This window comes from Pseudophryne corroboree, chromosome 11, assembly GCF_028390025.1.
Source record: "Pseudophryne corroboree isolate aPseCor3 chromosome 11, aPseCor3.hap2, whole genome shotgun sequence".
Taxonomy (NCBI): Eukaryota; Metazoa; Chordata; class Amphibia; order Anura; family Myobatrachidae; genus Pseudophryne; species Pseudophryne corroboree.
This window is the reverse complement of record NC_086454.1, coordinates 301833020-301849054: the sequence shown is the minus strand read 5'-3', so window position 1 is coordinate 301849054 and position 16035 is coordinate 301833020. Positions and strand designations below refer to the sequence as shown.

The following is a 16035-nucleotide window of genomic DNA, read 5'->3' as shown; positions in this document are numbered from 1 at the left end:
TTAATGGACCCCAATTTCAGGCCCATAGACACTCCTGTTTGCAGGAAATGTAGGAATCGACCTAGTTGAAAATTCCTCCGTCGGGGCCTTACTGGCCTCGCACCACGCAACATATTTTCGCCAAATGCGGTGATAATGTTTTGCGGTTATATCCTTCCTGGCTTTGATCAGGATAGGAATGACTTCATCCGGAATGCCTTTCTCCTTCAGGATCCGGCGTTCAACCGCCATGCCGTCAAACGCAGCCGCGGTAAGTCTTGGAACAGACAGGGTCCTTGCTGGAGCAGGTCCCTTCTTAGAGGTAGAGGCCACGGATCCTCCGTGAGCATCTCTTGAAGTTCCGGTTGCCAAGTCCTTCTTGGCCAATCCGGAGCCACGAATATAGTGCTTACTCCTCTCCATCTTATGATTCTCAGTACCTTGGGTATGAGAGGCAGAGGAGGGAACACATACACTGACTGGTACACCCACTGTGTTACCAAAGCGTCTACAGCTATTGCCTGAGGGTCCCTTGACCTGGCGCAATACTTGTCGAGTTTTATAAACATGTGGAAGACTTCTGGGTGAAGTCCCCACTCTCCCGGGTGGAGGTCGTGTCTGCTGAGGAAGTCTGCTTCCCAGATGTCCACTCCCGGAATGAATACTACTGGCAGTGCTATCACATGATTTTCCGCCCAGCGAAGAATCCTTGCAGCTTCTGCCATTGCCCTCCTGCTTCTTGTGTCACCCTGTCTGTTTACGTGGGTGACTGCCGTGATGTTGTCCGAATGGATCAACTCCGGGTGACCTTGAAGCAGAGGTCTTGCTGAGCTTAGAGCATTGTAAATGGCCCTTAGCTTCAGGATATTTATGTGAAGTGATGTCTCCAGGCTTGACCATAAGCTCTGGAAATCCCTTCCCTGTGTGACTGCTCCCCAGCCTCGCAGGCTGGCATCCGTGGTCACCAGGACCCAGTCCTGAATGTCGAATCTGCGGCCCTCTAGAAGATGAGCACTCTGCAACCACCACAGGAGAGACACCCTTGTGCTTGGTGACAGGGTTATCCGCTGATGCATCTGAAGATGCGACCCGGACCATTTGTCCAGCAGGTCCCACTGGAAAGTTCTTGTGTGGAATCTGCCGAATGGGATTGCTTCGTAGGAAGCCACCATTTTTCCCAGAACCCTTTCATTGATGTACTGAGACTTGGCTCGGTTATAGGAGGTTCCCGACTAGATCGGATAACTCCCTGACTTTCTCCTCCGGGAGAAACACCTTTTTCTGGACTGTGTCCAGGATCATCCCTAGGAACAGAAGACGAGTCGTCGGAATCAGCTGCGATTTTGGAATATTGAGAATCCAATCGTGCTGCCGCAACACTACCTGAGATAGTGCTACACCAACCTCCAACTGTTCCCTGGATCTTACCCTTATCAGGGAATCGTCCAAGTAAGGGATAACTAAAATTCCCTTCCTTCGAAGGAGTATCATCATTTCGGCCATTACCTTGGTAAAGACCCGGGGTGCCGTGGACCATCCATACGGCAGCGTCTGAAACTGATAGTGACAGTTCTGTACCACAAACCTGAGGTACCCTTGGTGAGAAGGGTAAATTGGGACATGAAGGTAAGCATCCTTGATGTCCCGAGACATCATGTAGTCCCCTTCTTCCAGGTTCGCAATCACTGCTCTGAGTGACTCAATCTTGAATTTGAACCTCCGTATGTAAGTGTTCAAGATTTTAGATTTAGAATCGGTCTCACCAAGCCGTCCGGCTTCGGTACCACAACCGTGTGGAATAATACCCCGTTCCCTGTTGCAGGAGGGGTACCTTGATTATCACCTGCTGGGAATACAGCTTGTGAGTGGCTTCCAAAACTGCCTCCCTGTCAGAGGGAGACATCGGTAAAGCCGACTTTAGGAAACGGCGAGGGGGAGACGTCTCGAATTCCAATTTGTACCCCTGAGATATCACCGGAAGGATCCAGGGGTCTACTTGCGAGTGAGCCCACTGCGCGCTGAAATTCATTGAGACGGGCCCCCACCGTGCCTGATTCTGCTTGTAAAGCCCCAGCGTCATACTGAGGGCTTGGCAGAGGCGGGAGAGGGCTTCTGTTCCTGGGAACTGGCTGATTTCTGCAGCCTTTTTCCTCTCCCTCTGTCACGGGGCAGAAATGAGGAACCTTTTGTCCGCTTGCCCACGAAAGGACTGCGCCTGATAATACGGCGTCTTCTTATGTTGAGAGGCGACCTGGGGTACAAACGTGGATTTCCCAGCTGTTGCCGTGGCCACCAGGTCTGAAAGACCGACCCCAAATAACTCCTCCCCTTAATAAGGTAATACTTCCAAATGCCGTTTGTAATCCGCATCACCTGACCACTGTCGTGTCCATAACCCTCTACTGGCAGAAATGGACAACGCACTTAGACTTGATGCCAGTCGGCAAATATTCCGCTGTGCATCACGCATATATAGAAATGCATCTTTTAAATGCTCTATAGGCAATAATATACTGTCCCTATCTAGGGTATCAATATTTTCAGTCAGGGAATCCGACCACGCCAACCCAGCACTGCACATCCAGGCTGAGGCGATTGCTGGTTGCAGTATAACACCAGTATGTGTGTAAATACATTTTAGGATACCCTCCTGCTTTCTATCAGCAGGATCCTTAAGGGCGGCCATCTCGGGAGAGGGTAGAGCCCTTGTTCTTACAAGCGTGTGAGCGCTCTATCCACCCTAGGGGGTGTTTCCCAACGCACCCTAACCTCTGGCGGGAAAGGATATAATGCCAATAACATTTTAGAAATTATCAGTTGTTATCGGGGGAAACCCACGCATCATCACACACCTCATTTAATTTCTCAGATTCAGGAAAACTACAGGTAGTTTTTCCTCACCGAACATAATACCCCTTTTTGGTGGTACTCGTATTGTCAGAAATGTGTAAAACATTTTTCATTGCCTCAATCATGTAACGTGTGGCCCTACTGGAAGTCACATTTGTCTCTTCACCGTCGACACTGGAGTCAGTATCCGTGTCGGCGTCTATATCTGCCATCTGAGGTAACGGGCGCTTTAGAGCCCCTGACGGCCTATGAGACGTCTGGACAGGCACAAGCTGAGTAGCCGGCTGTCTCATGTCAACCACTGTCTTTTATACAGAGCTGACACTGTCACGTAATTCCTTCCAACAGTTCATCCACTCAGGTGTCGACCCCCTAGGGGGTGACATCACTATTACAGGCAATCTGCTCCGTCTCCACATCATTTTTCTCCTCATACATGTCGACACAAACGTACCGACACACAGCACACACACAGGGAATGCTCTGATAGAGGACAGGACCCCACTAGCCCTTTGGGGAGACAGAGGGAGAGTTTGCCAGCACACACCAGAGCGCTATATATATACAGGGATAACCTTATATAAGTGTTTTCCCCCTTATAGCTGCTGTATTATTTAATACTGCGCGTAATTAGTGCCCCCCTCTCTTTTTTTAACCCTTTCTGTAGTGTAGTGACTGCAGGGGAGAGCCAGGGAGCTTCCCTCCAACGGAGCTGTGAGGGAAAATGGCGCCAGTGTGCTGAGGAGATAGGCTCCGCCCCCTTTTCGGCGGCCTTATCTCCCGTTTTTCTGTGTATTCTGGCAGGGGTTAAATTCATCCATATAGCCCAGGAGCTATATGTGATGCATTTTTTTTTACCATCCAAGGTGTTTTATTGCGTCTCAGGGCGCCCCCCCCCCCCCCCAGCGCCCTGCACCCTCAGTGACCGGAGTGTGAAGTGTGCTGAGAGCAATGGCGCACAGCTGCAGTGCTGTGCGCTACCTTGTTGAAGACAGGACGTCTTCTGCCGCCGATTTTCCGGACCTCTTCTGTCTTCTGGCTCTGTAAGGGGGCCGGCGGCGCGGCTCTGGGACCTATCCATGGCTGGGCCTGTGATCGGTCACTCTGGAGCTAATGTCCAGTAGCCTAAGAAGCCCAATCCACTCTGCACGCAGGTGAGTTCGCTTCTTCTCCCCTTAGTCCCTCGATGCAGTGAGCCTGTTGCCAGCAGGACTCACTGAAAATAAAAAACCTAAACTTAAACTTTTCACTAAGCAGCTCAGGAGAGCCACCTAGTGTGCACCCTTCTCGTTCGGGCACAAAAATCTAACTGAGGCTTGGAGGAGGGTCATAGGGGGAGGAGCCAGTGCACACCAGGTGACCTAAAAGCTTTTACTTTTGTGCCCAGTCTCCTGCGGAGCCGCTATTCCCCCCATGGTCCTTACGGAGTCCCCAGCATCCACTAGGACGTCAGAGAAAAGGGCATTCCGGAGGAAGTCACCCCTACGCTGATTAAAGCTAGGAAAGAAGTGACCGCAAACCATTATCACCGCATATGGCGAAAATATGTTGCGTGGTGTGAGGCCAGGAAGGCCCCAACGGAGGAATTTCAGCTGGGCCGTTTTCTGCACTTCCTACAGTCAGGGGTGACTATGGGCCTAAAATTAGGTTCCATTAAAGTCCAGATTTCGGCTCTATCGATTTTCTTCCAGAAAGAACTGGCTTCACTACCTGAAGTTCAGACATTTGTTAAGGGAGTGCTGCATATTCAGCCCCCTTTTGTGCCCCCAGTGGCACCTTGGGATCTCAACGTGGTGTTGAATTTCCTAAAGTCACATTGGTTTGAACCACTTGAAACCGTGGATTTAAAATATCTCACGTGGAAAGTGGTCATGCTGTTGGCCTTGGCTTCGGCCAGGCGTGTGTCAGAATTGGCGGCTTTATCATGTAAAAGCCCTTATCTGATTTTCCATATGGATAGGGCGGAATTGAGGACTCGTCCCCAATTTCTCCCAAGGGTGGTTTCAGCTTTTCATTTGAACCAGCCTATTGTGGTGCCTGTGGCTACTCGTGACTTGGAGGATTCCAGGTTGCTGGACGTAGTCCGGGCCCTAAAAATCTATGTTTCCAGGACAGTTAGAGTCAGAAAGACTGACTCGCTATTTATCCTGCATGCACCCAACAAGTTGGGTGCGCCTGCTTCAAAGCAGACTATTGCTCGCTGGATCTGTAGCACGATTCAACTTGCACATTCTGCGGCTGGACTGCCGCATCCTAAATCTGTAAAAGCCCATTCCACGAGGAAGGTGGGCTCTTCTTGGGCGCCTGCCCGAGGGGTCTCGGCTTTACAACTTTGCCGAGCAGCTACTTGGTCGGGGTCAAATACATTTGCTAAATTCTACAAGTTTGATACCCTGGCTGAGGAGGACCTAGAGTTCGCTCATTCGGTGCTGCAGAGTCATCTGCACTCTCCCGCCCGTTTGGGAGCTTTGGTATAATCCCCATGGTCCTTACGGAGTTCCCAGCATCCACTTAGGACGTTAGAGAAAATAAGATTTTACTCACCGGTAAATCTATTTCTCGTAGTCCGTAGTGGATGCTGGACGCCCGTCCCAAGTGCGGATTGTCTGCAATACTTGTATATAGTTATTGGTTAACTAAAAGGTTATTGTTGAGCCATCTGTTGAGAGGCTCAGTTATATTTCATACTGTTAACTGGGTATAGTATCACGAGTTATACGGTGTGATTGGTGTGGCTGGTATGAGTCTTACCCGGGATTCCAAATCCTTTCCTTATTGTGTCAGCTCTTCCGGGCACTGTATCCTAACTGAGGTCTGGAGGAGGGTCATAGAGGGAGGAGCCAGTGCACACCAGGTAGTCCTAAAGCTTTCTTTAGTTGTGCCCAGTCTCCTGCGGAGCCGCTATTCCCCATGGTCCTTACAGAGTTCCCAGCATCCACTACGGACTACGAGAAATAGATTTACCGGTGAGTAAAATCTTATTATTTGTGTATCTGTTACTGCTGGGGGGCATTATTTGTGTATCTGGCACTGTTGGGGGGCATTATTTGTGTATCTGGCACTGTTGGGGGGCATTATTTGTGTATCTGGCACTGCTGGGGGGCATTATTTGTGTATCTGGCACTGCTGGGGGCATTATTTGTGTATCTGGCACTGCTGGGGGTCATTATTTGTGTATCTGGCACTGTTGGGGGGCATTATTTGTGTATCTGGCACTGCTGGGGGGCATTATTTGTGTATCTGGCACTGCTGGGGGCATTATTTGTGTATCTGGCACTGTTGGGGGGCATTATTTGTGTATCTGGCACTGTTGGGAGTCATTACTTGTGTATCTGGCACTGCTGAGGGTCTAGGACAGGTATTCCCAACCACGGTCCTCAAGGCACACCAACAGTGCAGGTTTTAGTGATATCCAGGCTGCAGCACAGATGGTTAAATCAAAATAACTGAGCTACTAATTAAGTCACCTGTGCTGAAGCCTGGATATCGCTAAAACCTGCCCTGTTAGTGTGCCTTGAGGACCGTGGTTGGGAATGCCTGGTCTAGTGTGTACCCATGATATGCTCGCTCCCGCAGGCCGCTAGTGACATCCCCAGTCGGCTCTGCAGCAGGATTGACGTGGGATGACGCTAGTGATAATGCAGCATGCACTGTGGCTCCCCCCTCGTCTGACCCGGTATCGGCAAGTATATAAGCATTTGCCGAATGCTGGGTCCCATCGGCGGCGATGTCGGGCTGTGTGTGGACCCTGCATAATTACTCACCTCGGCCATTGTGAGCACCAGGATTCCGGTGTCGGTATTCTGACCGTCAGGATCCTGACTGCATCTCTGTGAGACAGCTGCCTTGCTTCACCAGACGGTTGAATCAGTGAATTTTGGGATATTTTACGTAATTTTGCAGTCTAATAATTTATATTTTATGTTTTATTGTTACTCTCGTATATATCACCGGAATCAAAATTCTGTTTAAAATCAGAATGTTACCCAGTCAGTATAAAATGCAATTCATGTCTTCTCTAATAAAGCCATAAATGGGTTTTACATAAACTAGGACCATGTGGGTGATTTAGAAAATGTAATTCTTTTAAGTCGGACTGGCCGGCATGAAAACACTTCCCAGATGACACCTTAGTTGTGATTATCAGCCAATAATGGGGGTTGGAGTGGTATTTTTGGTCAGATATGGTTGGATGTAACAACTTATTTATTTATTAACAAGTATTTATATAGCGCACACATATTCTGCTGTGTTGCATGAAGCAGATTTCAGTCCCTGCCCCACTGGAGGTCAGTGGCAAAAATTCCAAACACGTAAGAGGGTGGGAACAGGAGGACCATTACATACAGTGTAAAGGCGATTTGGGGAGAGATGTGTGCTGAGCGTGCGGGGGGAGACGTGGGGGCCGCTGATTTTACCCAACAGGTGAAATGAGCGACCTGCTAGATTGAGCCTGCATGCAGGCCAGTCTAGCACCAGCAATAGCGATGCACGGGGCTGCGCATCACTATCGCTGTGGGGGTACACACGGAGAGATCACTGCTTCAAATCTAAGCAATCTAGTCAGACACGGAGAGATCACTGCTTCAAATCTAAGCAATCTAGTCAGACACGGAGAGATCACTGCTTCAAATCTAAGCAATCTAGTCAGACACGGAGAGATCACTGCTTCAAATCTAAGCAATCTAGTCAGTACCCCCCTTAAGTTTATCTTGCTCTAGTTTGCTTCCTGCCACATCAGTTGATGTTTGTTTTTCTCCTGTGTTGAGCGGAGACAGCCGGAGGCTGATGAGGTGTGTATGTACTGCCACGTGTTGCACAGCTATCTGTGTACCTACTCGCAGCCTCCTCTTCCATGTGATGTTCCCTGGTGGGGGAAACTGGGCGTTTGCAAATCAGGTGAATCACTGGCTTCAGTAGGTCACAAAACCCAGCAAGCGTTTTGTTACAGGCGACGTTCAGTATTATATACAGAGATGTTTCAGGAATGAAGAGCTAAGGGTTGGATGAAACAAAGGTGTAATCTCTGTGTGTTTCCTAAGTATGGCAGACCTATTGCAAACACTACAGGGAGCCTTTCTTAAGCTCTTCCTTGCCTACTTCCGTGTCAGCTTGCAGAGTGGTATGGAGAAGGGGTATAAAAAGAATACATGGCATTAGTGATGAGCGGGTTCGGTTTCTCGGAAACCGAACCCCCCCGAACTTCACCCTTTTTACACGGGTCCGAGCCATACTCGGATTCTCCCGTATGGCTCGGTTAACCCGAGCGCGCCCGAACGTCATCATCCCGCTGTCGGATTCTCGCGAGATTCGGATTCTATATAAGCAGCCGCGCGTCGCCGCCATTTTCACTCGTGCATTGGAAATGTTAGGGAGAGGACGTGGCTGGCGTCCTCTCCGTTTATTCATTGTTGAGTTGATGCAAATATTTGTGCTTGCTTATATCATTGTGGGGACTGGGGAGCAGCTTTATATTAATATAGGAGGAGTACAGTGCAGAGTTTTGCTGATCAGTGACAACCAGTTTTATCCGTTCCCTGCCTGAAAAAAACACTCCATATCTGTGCTCAGTGTGCTGCATATATCTGTGCTCACACTGCTTAATTGTGGGGACTGGGGAGCAGCTGTATTATATAGCAGGAGTACAGTGCAGAGTTTTGCTGACAGTGACCACCAGTATACGTTGTCTGCCTGAAAAACACTCCATATCTGTGCTCAGTGTGCTGCTTTATTGTGGGGACTGGGGAGTCGGGACCACCAGTATAATATTATATAGGAGGAGTACAGTGCAGAGTTTTGCTGACACAGTGACCACCAGTATATATAGCAGTACGGTACGGAAGGCCACTGCTGTACCTACCTCTGTGTCGTCAAGTATACTATCCATCTACATTCTATACCTGTGGTGCATTTTAGTTGTGCGCAGTATATATAGTAGTAGGCCATTGCTATTGATACTGGCATATAATTCCACACATTAAAAAATGGAGAACAAAAATGTGAAGGTTAAAATAGGGAAAAATCAAGATCCACTTCCACCTCGTGCTGAAGCTGCTGCCACTAGTCATAGCCGAGACGATGAAATGCCATCAACGTCGTCTGCCAAGGCCGATGCCCAATGTCATAGTAGAGAGCATGTAAAATCAAAAAAACAAAAGTTCAGTAAAATGACCCAAAAATCTAAATTGAAAGCGTCTGATGAGAAGCGTAAACTTGCCAATATGCCATTTACGACACGGAGTGGCAAGGAACGGATGAGGCCCTGGCCTATGTTCATGGCTAGTGGTTCAGCTTCACATGAGGATGGAAGCACTCATCCTCTCGCTAGAAAAATGAAAAGACTTAAGCTGGCAAAAGCACAGCAAATAACTGTGCGTTATTCTAAATCACAAATCTCCAAGGAGAGTCCAATTGTGTCGGTTGCGATGCCTGACCTTCCCAACACTGGACGGGAAGAGCTTGCGCCTTCCACCATTTGCACGCCCCCTGCAAGTGCTGGAAGGAGCACCCGCAGTCCAGTTCCGGATAGTCAAATTGAAGATGTCAGTGTTGAAGTACACCAGGATGAGGATATGGGTGTTGCTGGCGCTGGGGAGGAAATTGACAAGGAGGATTCTGATGGTGAGGTGGTTTGTTTAAGTCAGGCACCCGGGGAGACACCTGTTGTCCGTGGGACGAATATGGCCATTGACATGCCTGGTCAAAATACAAAAAAAAATAGCTCTTCGTTGTGTGGAATTATTTCAACACAAATGCGGACAACAGGTGTCAAGCCGTGTGTTGCCTTTGTCAAGCTGTAATAAGTAGGGGTAAGGACGTTAACCACCTCGGAACATCCTCCCTTATACGTCACCTGCAGCGCATTCATCATAAGTCAGTGACAAGTTCAAAAACTTTGGATGACAGCGGAAGCAGTCCACTGACCACTAAATCCCTTCCTCTTGTAACCAAGCTCCTGCAAACCACACCACCAACTCCCTCATTGTCAATTTCCTCCTTACCCAGGAAAGCCAATAGTCCTGCAGGCCATGTCACTGGCAAGTCTGACGAGTCCTCTCCTGCCTGGGATTCCTCCGATGCATCCTTGAGTGTAACGCCTACTGCTGCTGGCGCTGCTGTTGTAGCTGCTGGGAGTCGATCGTCATCCCAGAGGGGAAGTCGGAAGACCACTTGTACTACTTCCAGTAAGCAATTGACTGTCTAACAGTCCTTTGCGAGGAAAATGAAATATCACAGCAGTCATCCTGCTGCAAAGCAGATAACTCAGGCCTTGGCAGCCTGGGCGGTGAGAAACGTGGTTCCGGTATCCACCGTTAATTCAGAGGCAACTAGAGACTTGATTGAGGTACTGTGTCCCCGGTACCAAATACCATCTAGGTTCCATTTCTCTAGGCAGGCGATACCGAAAATGTACACAGACGTCAGAAAAAGAGTCACCAGTGTCCTAAAAAATGCAGTTGTACCCAATGTCCACTTAACCACGGACATGTGGACAAGTGGAGCAGGGCAGACTCAGGACTATATGACTGTGACAGCCCACTGGGTAGATGTATTGCCTCCCGCAGCAAGAACAGCAGCGGCGGCACCAGTAGCAGCATCTCGCAAACGCCAACTCGTTCCTAGGCAGGCTACGCTTTGTATCACCGCTTTCCAGAAGAGGCACACAGCTGACAACCTCTTACGGAAACTGAGGAAGATCATCACAGAATGGCTTACCCCAATTGGACTCTCCTGGGGATTTGTGACATCGGACAAAGCCAGCAATATTGTGCGTGCATTACATTTGGGCAAATTCCAGCACCTCCCATGTTTTGCACATACATTGAATTTGGTGGTGCAGAATTATTTAAAAAACGACAGGGGCGTGCAAGAGATGCTGTAGGTGGCCCGAAGAATTGCGGTCCACTTTCGGCATTCAGCCACCGCGTACAGAAAACTGGAGCACCACCAAACAATCCTGAACCTGTCCTGCCATCATCTGAAGCAAGAGGTGGTAACGAGGTGGAATTCAACCCTCTATATGCTTCAGAGGATGGAGGAGCAGCAAAAGGCCATTCAAGCCTATACATCTGCCCACGATATAGGCAAAGGAGGGGGAATGCACCTGACTCGAGCGCAGTGGAGAATGATTTCAACGTTGTGCAAGGCTCTGCAACCCTTTGAACTTGCCACACGTGAAGTCAGTTCAGACACTGCCAGCCTGAGTCAGGTCATTCCCCTCATCAGGCTTTTGCAGAAGAAGCTGGAGACATTGAAGGAGGAGCTAAAACAGAGTGATTCCGCTAGGCATGTGGGACTTGTGGATGGAGCCCTTAATTCGCTTAACCAGGATTCACGGGTGGTCAATCTGTTGAAATCAGAGCACTACATTTTGGCCACCATGCTCGATCCTAGATTTAAAACCTACGTTGTATCTCTCTTTCCGGCAGACACAAGTCTGCAGAGGTTCAAAGACCTGCTGGTGAGAAAATTGTCAAGTCAAGCGGAACGTGACCTGTCAACATCTCCTCCTTCACATTCTCCCGCAACTGGGGGTGCGAGGAAAAGGCTAAGAATTCCGAGCCCACCCGCTGGCGGTGATGCAGGGCAGTCTGGAGCGAGTGCTGACATCTGGTCCGGACTGAAGGACCTGCCAACGATTACTGACATGTCGTCTACTGTCACTGCATATGATTCTCTCACCATTGAAAGAATGGTGGAGGATTATATCAGTGACCGCATCCAAGTAGGCACGTCAGACAGTCCGTACGTATACTGGCAGGAAAAAGAGGCAATTTGGAGGCCCTTGCACAAACTGGCTTTATTCTACCTAAGTTGCCCTCCCTCCAGTGTGTACTCCGAAAGAGTGTTTAGTGCAGCCGCTCACCTTGTCAGCAATCGGCGTACAAGGTTACTTCCAGAAAATGTGGAGAAGATGATGTTCATCAAAATGAATTATAATCAATTCCTCCGTGGAGACATTCACCAGCAATTGCCTCCAGAAAGTACACAGGGATCTGAGATGGTGGATTCCAGTGAGGACGAATTAATAATCTGTGAGGAGGGGGATGTACACAGTGAAAGGGGTGAGGAATCGGAGAATGATGATGAGGTGGACATCTTGCCTCTGTAGAGCCAGTTTGTGCAAGGAGAGATTGATTGCTTCTTTTTTGGTGGGGGCCCAAACCAACCAGTCATTTCAGTCACAGTCGTGTGGCAGACCCTGTCGCTGAAATGATGGGTTCGTTAAAGTGTGCATGTCCTGTTTATACAACATAAGGGTGGGAGGGCCCAAGGACAATTTTTCTTTCATTTCTCTTTGCATCATGTGCTGTTTGGGGACAATTGTTTTGAAGTGCCAACCTGTCTGACACTGCAGTGCCACTCCTAGATGGGCCAGGTGTTTGTGTCGGCCACTTGTGTCGCTTATCTTAGTCACACAGCGACCTTGGTGCACCTCTTTTTTTTTTCTTTGCATCATGTGCTGTTTGGGGACTATTTTTTTGAAGTGCCATCCTGCCTGACACTGCAGTGCCACTCCTAGATGGGCCAGGTGTTTGTGTCGGCCACTTGTGTCGCTTAGCTTAGCCATCCAGCGACCTCGGTGCAAATTTTAGGACTAAAAATAATATTGTGAGGTGTTCAGAATAGACTGGAAATGAGTGGAAATTATGGTTATTGAGGTTAATAATACTATGGGATCAAAATGACCCCCAAATTCTATGATTTAAGCAGTTTTTTAGGGTTTTTTGAAAAAAAAACCCGAATCCAAAACACACCCGAATCCGACAAAAAAATTTCGGTGAGGTTTTGCCAAAACGCGTCCGAATCCAAAACACGGCCGCAGAACCGAATCCAAAACCAAAACACAAAACCCGAAAAATGTCCGGTGCACATCACTACATGGCATGTGATGCTACCCGTCAGTCATCGCAAGCATGTCCGTGTTTATTATCTTGGTGTGCTTGAGGAAAATGGCAAAGGACAGCTCTCCCGGTAAGAGCTTTGCGATAGAAGGACTTCTGGGTTTAGGACCTGGAAGTCATTCTGCCGGTGCATTAAGTGATGCCCGCACCTCAGTGGTGCTGGGAGGGATCCGTCTCAGGAGGAAACACGATAAGAATTTCATAGGCTTCTATATAATAATGTCATCTCATTCTGCGTTTTTGGAGGTTTAACCGCAGTTTTGATGGATCCCGTCCATGGAGTGATTTGATGATACAAATGTGCCATTAGGTGGGTGGGGCGTCCTGGCGTCCTATCGTGAACCCTGCTCACCATGCAGGAAGAATGGTTGCCGGCTCTCTCCTTTCTTCTTCACAGAAAATGGGTAACCTATACACTTCACTAGGGCCCCACTTCAGAGGTCGGTGCAGTGCCGATGTTTGCACAGTTGGTAAATAGGGGTGGTCTTCAGGTTGCCGACGGCTGGGCTCCCGACGACCACCATACCGGCGCCGGAATCCCGACTTCCGCCATACCAACAACTTTTCTCCCTCTTGGGGGTCCACGACCCCCTGGAGGGAGAATAGATAGCGTATTGTGCCCCCGTGCCTGCAGTGTGGCGAGCGAAGCGAGCCTGCAAGGGGCTCATTTGCACTCACCCAGCTGTTGGTATGCCGGCGGTCAGGATTCCGGCGCCGGTATGCTGGTCGCCGGGAGCCCAACCGCCGGCAACACATACTACATCCGTTAAATAGACTAGGAAATCCTTACTGCGCAAGCACGATCCACAGTCTGAATCAGTCTATTGGTGGGCTGCTTCTAAGCCTGGCAGACATTCTGCTAAGACCCCCAGGGCGGCTGCTGTGTATAATATATATATATATATATATATATATATATATATATCTCACTGCCTGCAGGATGACCTGTAAGATCAGGCAGTGAGTGAGCTACATGCTAATAATAATGCACACTGTTAATGACAAAGTCTATCATGCAAACACAGAGGGCTGACTAATATACTGTATATGGTCACTAGAAAAACCAGTAACTCCGGATTTAATGTTTGCGGCTGCTGGAAAAGTGACATTTCCCCGAATGTTACTTTAGTGTGGGAGGTGAACGCCACATATTCTACTGGGTTTTGAATTGAATTTGTGTATTTTATACTTTGTGATTATTACACACCGTTTCATTACTCTCCTTGCGATCGGCTGATGATTAATGAATGACGCTACACAGTATTATATATGCAATGTTATTACTTTATTGCACTTATTCTGTACAGACATGTCTAGTGAATGATGTGTTTTTATTCATGCTTCAATAAAAAATGTAAACTTACAAAAAAGGAAAAGTGATATAACACAGCTCTTCGGAAAAAATGGCTAATTACAGAGTTTGTAAAGTTTTGTACTAGCTATTGCTGCTGAGGTAGGATCACTATAGGGCTGTTGGAATTGGGACATAGGATTGCTCTGCTTACAGACAGGTGACTGCATCATTTATTTATGAACGTCAGCTATAGCGTTTGTGGTTGTACCGAACATCTATCAGTGAGATTATGGGGTATGTGCAATTCCGGGTGAATTGCGGCTTTTTTTCGCCGTTTTTAAATTCGACACAATTCAACCGCCGAATTCCGGCCGGCGGGTGCCGGAATTCGACATATTCAATAAAAAACGGATTCGACTGTCCCGCTGTCGAAAAACGGACCAATTGACGGATAAGTGCGTCCTGGATTCAACTTTTCCGACGGCGCAAAAATGGTTAAAAAACACAGAAAAAAAATGCGTGGGGTCCCCCCTCCTAAGCATAACCAGCCTCGGGCTCTTTGAGCCGGTCCTGGTTGTGAAAATACGGGGGGAAAATGGACAGGGGATCCCCCGTATTTTTAGAACCAGCACCGGGCTCTGCATCCGGTCCTGGTGCAAAAAATACGGGGGACAAAAAGTGTAGGGGTCCCTACACTTTTATATAGGTCCCTGCGGCCCTGGCATTAAATCACTAACTAGTCGCCCCTGACCGGGGTACCCTGGAGGAGTGGGGACCCCTTAAATCAAGGGGTCCCCCCCCCCTCCTCCAGCCACCCAAGGGCCAGGGGTGAAGCCCGAGGCTGTCCCCCCCATCCATGGGCTGCGGATGGGGGGCTTGATAGCCTTGTGTAAAATCAAAGAATATTGTTTTTTGCAGAAGAACTACAAGTCCCAGCAATATATTTTTTGTGTCGAAAATGACCCGTTTTTCGACATTTGCGGCAATTCGACCGCAATTGCATATACCCCTATAGCAGTTATCCCTGGCATAGCCTGAGACTGTAACAGTATGTGTATAATATATGAGTGTGACAGTATGTTTATATTATGCTGATAGTGTGACTGTGTGTCACACATTGGCAAAAACCTAATCCTGGCCAAACTACACCACCATGCCACATTTGGTGGAGTTAGGCACAAAACTTTGGCTGTGCATAAAGCACAAACAGACATACTTTCTCACTTATTATATAGATATTCTGTAAATTGTAAGCTCTTCTACCAAGTGACCACTGTGACTAGTGCAAAAATTCAACTCTGTTCATTTTCATACTGCATCATGCACTTATTGATGGCATGTTATTCTCTCACCAGTGGGACCTGATCTGTGATAATGAGTGGAAGGTGCCTCTGGAGCAGATCTGCAATCTGATTGGCTGGCTGTTTGGCTTCATCATATTCGGGTGTATTTCCGACAGGTAAGAATAAAGGATAATGCTCCAATTCCTGGGGGCTTCTACCTCCGATCAGCACTGCTGGTATCTCTGTGTCATACATGCTGGAAGTGACTAGCAGACAGCAGCACGCTGCATCCTGTTACCTCACTGCCTTATGCAGGAACAGTCCTGGCATATCCGCATCCCTGACATGTTTACTTGGCCAGAGAAATCACAGCCAGGAGGATTTGTAGACTGAATACTGAGTTGCCAGGATTAACCCCTGCTTGTTGTGATAGTAAGGAGGACCGGTCCTCATTCGGCCTATTTTTAATGCCATCAGGTATCAGGTTTATTCACTAATATAGACCACACCCTTCCATATGTCAGTGAAAGTCTGTCCCACATTCCTAGTCCCTGACTTAAATCAATAAATCGCTCTGTTAGCATACAAGACCAGATCTGTGCTTACTTATCACACATACAAACATAGCAGATTTCCATTAAGTAGAGATGACGTTTATTTTGGACGCGGCCAGTGCAGTATCACCCTCTCTGTACTAATCACAGCGGCTCCTGGTCAGAAAATA

The 16035-nt window shown here is 48.3% G+C and overlaps 1 protein-coding gene across 1 annotated transcript in view; it reads left to right on the top strand.

The window, feature by feature from the left end:
- Window positions 1–16035, top strand: part of SLC22A31 (solute carrier family 22 member 31) — a 52778-nt gene that overhangs the window by 25223 nt on the left and 11520 nt on the right. Inside the window, exon 2 of the mRNA XM_063945535.1 lies at window positions 15384–15487. Within this exon, the coding sequence (XP_063801605.1) occupies window positions 15384–15487 (104 nt within the window). The remainder of the gene's footprint in view (window positions 1–15383; window positions 15488–16035) is intronic.